General features: G+C 57.4%; 1 protein-coding gene across 1 annotated transcript; it reads right to left on the bottom strand.

The window, feature by feature from the left end:
• Positions 1-478: 478 nt before the first annotated feature.
• Positions 479-4,903, bottom strand: EFNA1 (ephrin A1). Its single transcript, XM_017867779.1, has 2 exons — positions 4,106-4,903; positions 479-893 (listed from the first exon to the last, which is right to left on the bottom strand). The coding sequence occupies exons 1-2, from the start codon at positions 4,195-4,197 to the stop codon at positions 584-586; spliced, it is 402 nt and encodes a 133-aa protein (XP_017723268.1). The 5' UTR covers positions 4,198-4,903; the 3' UTR covers positions 479-583.
• Positions 4,904-6,084: the final 1,181 nt, after the last annotated feature.

The raw sequence follows: 6,084 nt of genomic DNA, 5'->3' as shown, positions 1-6,084 counted from the left end.
CTGTTCTAAGGGTCTGTTAACCTATGTGTGTTTCTTCCCAGCTTCCGTGAGGACAGGGGCTCTGTAGTGTTTTATCTATCTCTGTGCTGGTAGTGCTAAGCAGAGTGCCCAGCACGTAGAAGCTCACTCACATTGGGATGTGGATGAATGAAAATAGAATTCAAGGCCGGGCGCGGTGGCTCAAGCCTGTAATCCCAGCACTTTGGGAGGCCGAGACGGGCGGATCACGAGGTCAGGAGATCGAGACCATCCTGGCTAACATGGTGAAACCCCGTCTCTACTAAAAAATACAAAAAACTAGCCGGGCGAGGTGGCGGGCGCCTGTAGTCCCAGCTACTCGGGAGGCTGAGGCAGGAGAATGGCGTGAACCCGGGAGGCGGAGCTTGCAGTGAGCTGAGATCCGGCCACTGCACTCCAGCCTGGGCGACAGAGCGAGACTCCGTCTCAAAAAAAAAAAAAAAAAAGAGAAAATAGAATTCAAGATTGGAAGGAGCCCTCTACTGCTGGACTCTGCACCAAGCATGTACCCAAGCATGTACATGGTGGCAAAAAAAAAAAAACAACAACAACAGACACTGTCCCCTCACAGGCACTCACAGATATAATAGTAGCTGTGTCCTTCTTTGAACTCCTTGCCCAGGGTGAAAGGTGTGAAGCGCTGAAACTTCTCAGACAGCTTCTCTGGGCCATGCTTGGCACTGGGCCGGTTGCACTGCCAGCGGACCTGGTCCTTGGACTGGGGCTGGCACAGCTGGTACTCCTCACGCTCCACCAGGTACAGTATGTACCGCTCCATGGCAGCGTCTGCCACAGAGTGATCCTCATAGTGCGGACAGATGATGTCCACGTAGTCATTCAGCTGCACATGTATGGTGTAGTCCTCATTCCGGAACCTGGGACACACACGGGGGAAGAAGCAGGTGGTCATTCAGAAGCCGGGCCAGATCCTTGGACCTCCAAATGTTTACATGACCTCTCACATTTCACACTAGACCCCAAGAGATTTTTCCAAAGTCTCAACTCCCAATATGTACTGATCTTGATGTCTTACATTTCTCTCTGCCATCTCTAAACATTCCCCTGCACCATCACTGTCTCCTGTTGGTCCTTCAAATAGCATCCACTCAGTATCTTTCAGGTACGAAAGCATTTTCCATAACCCGCGTGATATTTACCCAAGGATGGGCTTCTACCTATTTCTGTAGCTCACTTATCATTCTCTTCTACCCATAAATATTTCCCCAAATCTGTTATACCAGTTGTTCCTTTTAAATGCTGTTAGGCCTCAACCTGAGACCCCACCAGTCTATCCTGTAATCAGAATCTAGGAAACCCTTTCTCTTTAACATGCTAGCCCCAAGCCCCCAACACATCTATGTCTTTACCTTCCTTACTCCTCTCACGTTTCCTCGGACCCACTGAGTAGATCTCACATTTCCTAGCTTCACTTTTCCTCAAAAGTGAAGCTAGTATACCTGGGCCCACAGATAATGCCCCTAGTCCTTTAAGTTAAATCACTCTCATCAATTCCTTCAGCCCCTCTTAAATCTCCTTTTCTAGCTACTCAAAGTTATACGCTGGTCTCCTTTTCCCCTTCTCAGAGCACCCCCAAACATCCCTGTCCTTTTTTCTCCAAAAGCCACACTTCCACCTCCCGCCAGATGAAATGTTGGAGCTCTGGGCTTTGAGACGGCCTCTCCCCTCCTCTCCCCTCCTCCCAAGGTGGAGCCAGCTCCCCTCCCCTAGTTCATTCCCCCTGGCCCCACCGGCTCCAGCCTGACTGCCCACCAGCCCTCCCCACCAGCTCCAGACACCTGGCTCCAGCCTGGGTGGGGTCCCAGTAGGGGGAAACGTTCTCCCCCCAACCCCCGAAGCTGCTCAGTTTCTCTAATTCCCCCAGGCACTGCCAGCTAGAGACTCAGCAGAATTAGCGTCAACTTGCTTCGAACCGAAAGCCCTGGCCACGGCTGGGAGGGCGAGGAAGGAGTCAGGTGGAGAGGACTCTGAGATGGGCACCCACTGCCCAATCAGCATGACCCTGAGAAGCCGGGCTTTGCAGCAGCACACCAGCGCCCAAACTGGGCTTACCAGGCCCCTCCCCCACCCTGGGGAAAGAGAGAGAGGAGCAGAGAGAGGCTTTTAAAATTCCTCTCTGGAGAGATAAACATAGAAGCCATTTCGGAACAGGTATTTCAGCTCTGGGCCTGGCGTCTTTCCCTCATTCCCGTGACGGGCACTGACTCATTCCTCATCCACCTCTGCTACCCGCCCCAGCACTCGTGAGAACCTGTGAAAATTTACCTTGTCAAATGTGGACAGCCCCTAGGACCCCAGGAGGACACAGTGCCCACTCACCCCCAACACTGTCCTCCAAACAAAGGGAGCCGGCAGGTCAGAATGAGGGGCCTGCCCTCCAGCACGAGGGAGGCTGGCGCCCTTCTCAGCATGCTGCCCCCGCCTGAGGCCTGGAGATCCCAGGGCTGCTGCCCACTGGCCTGAGTCACCCATGCCAGCCTCACCTACCCCGTTCATTGTAGCCTCATATTTGCCCCCACGCTGGGCCCAGCTTGGCTGCCTACGGACTCTACTCTGGACTGGCGTCTCTTTAGTCCTGGGTATGATGGGGGTGTGTGTGTGTGTGTGTGTGTGTGTGTGTGTGTGGCCAGAGGGTCACCCATCAGCCCCTCTCCTGGGGGTACAGTCTGCTCGACTTAGCCTTCATTTGACTCTTGTTCCCCATCTGGGAAAGGGGGCAGCGGCGTCAGGGAAGGCGGGGAGGTGGGTAAGGAAGAGGCTCCTTCCTGAAAGAGAGGAAACTTGGGAGCTTGGGAACGGAAAAGGCCAGGGTCCCCCCCTCCCTACTCGTGGCTTCCTGTCCCCTCCTCCTTCTTCAGTCAACACCTGGAATGGGCATAAACAGGGACTTTGCTCTCTCCCATACTAGGGCAAGATGCATCGGGTCAAGGAGGCAAAGCACAGGGAGCGGGTGGCAGAGGGCTGGCTGGGCCTCCCCAGCATCCATGTGCAGGAGGGCATTGCCCTCTGGGATTGGCAGCTGGCTGTTCTCTCCCCGACCCCAACAAGCCACAGACAACAGACTGCCTCACCAGACGATGCCACAGGGTCAGAGGAAGCTGGCACAACATATTTCTCAAGGGGAGTGGGGGGCAAGCTCGCTAGGGCTGAGAGTGGCTAAGCCGGTGAGATGGCTTTGGTGATACCAAGCTGCCCAGTTCTCTCCCCGTCCTCCCTACCACCCTCTCCTGTATTCCCACAAATATTGTTTCCATAACTTCAGAAAACTCAAGGGCAAGAACAAAGGGGCCGACAGAGTCTTCCTCCCAGTACCATTTGCCTCACAGCACTAAACCTGCCCAGGAGAAATTAACTCCTTCCTGCCCAGAGCCTTCTGTAATCCCTTTAACCCCTTCTGTTCCTTCTGAAGCTTTCCCATGATCTCCCTCTCCCAGCTCTTCAATTTTACTACTTGAGAGCCCCATAAACAGGTGATTCCCTCAACCTACCCATGCACAGCATGTGCCTCACTCATGCCACCCCAAAAGACCCCTAGTGGGGGACTTTCCGGGTTTACTTTAAATACAGGGTGAATGCATAATGAATGTCTACAGCCCAGCTCTCTCCTGAGAGGTCCTTTCAGGGTTCCCTTGAGCATTCTGCGCACTCTTGATGTCACACCAGGTACCTGTCAGTGTGGTCAGATGCCCAAAGGACACACAAGGAGGGGCGTGGAGGCTTTCAACGTGGGGGGGACCTAGAACAAGGGCCCTGGCTACCAGGGGCGAAGTCTATGCTGGAGGCAGGAACTGCCCAGCATAGGTCCCTCACTTCAGAGTAATAGGGGTACCAGAGAGAAGGAAGGGAAGGGCAGATATAAGCCCATCCAAGTAGACACGGGCAGGTTCCTGTCCCGGGTGGAGTGCTCCCAGATATGAGGGAGAAGTGAGGGGAGGAAAATCTACAGTCGCCCTCCTACCTCGGTCATCTACTCTAGGCTCAGCTAAGGGATTGGCTGGGACAGTTATCCCGGTAGGGAGGGCAGTGCCAGCCGGGAGTCCAGGCTGCCAGTGGGAGACTCGAGGCTTACTTGGGATTTGAACTGTTCCAGAAGACGGTGTGTCGATCAGCAGCGGCCAGACTGCAGCAGAGACCCAAGAGAGGGGCCCAGAGGAACTCCATAGCGCGGGGCCTGGCCAGGCCGGGCGGGGACGCGGGGCTCCTAGGGGTCTGGGTTCCCGCTGGCTTTCTCCGCGGCGAAGTCAGCGTTGGGCTCACAGATCTGGCCCCTTCGCCTTGCGACTCCGCCTTTTGGGCCGGCGCCGCCCGACACCCCGCCCCGCCCTCGCCCCGCCCGGCGCGCGGCTGCCCCGGGGCTTGGGGGCTGGGGAGGTGGAGGAGGGGCGGGCTGGGTAGGCGAGGAGGCTAGGGGTGCAGGAAAGAGCGAAGCGCGCTCCTCTGCCCCGGCAGATCTGCTCAGAGCTGTGTGTTCGCTCACTTGTGGGTCTGCGTGGAGCTTTGTAAGCCTGTCCGGGTGGTGGGCTTGCGTCCCTCGGCGCAGTCGCGTGCGGGAGAAGGGAAGAAGTCGCAAGTGCCAGTCTGCGAACGCGAGGGTGCAGGACCTGGCTTTGCTGCTCCGCGCGCGGACCTTGCAGGGTGCGAGGTTGTTGACATGCCCCGTACCTTTCCGAGCCTCGCATGCCCAGGCTCGGGCGCCGGCGTTCCCACCCTCTCCTCCTCCCCCATTCCCTTCCCGGACTCTGCGCTCGACTGCCCCTCCCCACACACACGCGGCTGTTTGTTTTTGTTGGGTTTGTCAATGTTGTCTTTGTTCTGGAGATTGTGTCATCGCCTAGATGCCGGGAATAAAGTGCAACGCTGTGTGTGATCGACTGTGTAACGTGTGCGGCCGGGGCTAAGGGCGCCTCTGTCCATCCCATCAGTGCCTGCGCGCAGGAGCGACACGCGGGACCCTGGGCTCGAGAGGGGTCCGTTCTTATTTTAGATACGTTAAAGGGCACTGATGACCTGAGTATGTGTGACAACACACGCGTACACCGTGCAAACGGGCTCTTGAATATGGACTGTGAGAATCTGGGAATGAAGGGTGATTTAAACTGTAACCACACATGAAATACGTGTGATGGCGCGCTAGTGTGAAAGCATTTGTGAGTAGTATCACAGCCGCGTGTGTGGAAGCGTGTGAAACTCTTTGACAGACGTATGCTAATGTTTGTGAACAGCGTGTGAAGAGGAGGGGAGACGCGTACCGGCGTGCAGCGGGGGTGGGGTGGAGCGGAGGGGTGTTTGTGCGCAGTCCTCAGGCTGCACAGCTGGTGCTGGCCCAGTCTGAGCTGGGGCTCCCAGTCAGTCGGGCCCCAGTACCCGGCTCGGCCCCCTCCCCCGCGCTGTGTAAACAAACCCGCTGGAATTTGCCTCTCGGGGCTCTTCTCCCCGCCAGGATCTGCTGCCGTCTGGAGAGGGCTTGGCGGGCGGGTGTCAGCTCCTGGGGTGGAGAGGGCGGGCAGGTGTTTGATTAGGCTCACGAGTGAGCCTAGAGTGGGAGAGCCGAATGTTGTGCATCTGCGTGCGTTTGGTGGTTTACGTGAGTGATTGTGTGGCTGTGTGAGAGCCGGGTTGGTGCTGTGTGTGTACGCATCCCTAGCCGGCCCTTCCCCGCGGCTGCGCATCGCGGGAAGCCACCGACCCGGGGCCCCTGGCCAGCTCCAGCCCAGCTTACCCGGTTCCCAGGCCGTTTCATCCTCCTATTTTACGGCCAGGCCTGCCTACAGCCCCTGTAATTACGCGGGGCCCGGACGCCGCAGCAAGTCTGGCTCTGACCCCGCCGGGGAGGAGCCTGGAGCTGGGGAGGGCCCAGCCGGCTCTCCACTGCACCACCACGTGCGCTCAGGCCGCTGGAGGCCCTATTCGCTGCGCTTACAATAAATACAGAGCACCAACGGCCTGTAACCCCGCGGCAGGGTCAGGGCCCGGTTTTGCGCACGGCCAGCGCCACCCCCCTCTCCCTTGCGCACCTGCCCCAGGCGACGTGCCCAGCCAAGCGTTTGT

The sequence above is a fragment of the Rhinopithecus bieti genome, unplaced genomic scaffold (genome assembly GCF_001698545.2).
Source record: "Rhinopithecus bieti isolate Rb0 unplaced genomic scaffold, ASM169854v2 scaffold_4129, whole genome shotgun sequence".
NCBI lineage: Eukaryota > Metazoa > Chordata > Mammalia > Primates > Cercopithecidae > Rhinopithecus > Rhinopithecus bieti.
Note: the sequence above shows the minus strand (reverse complement) of the source record. Positions and strands in the feature narration are given on the sequence as shown.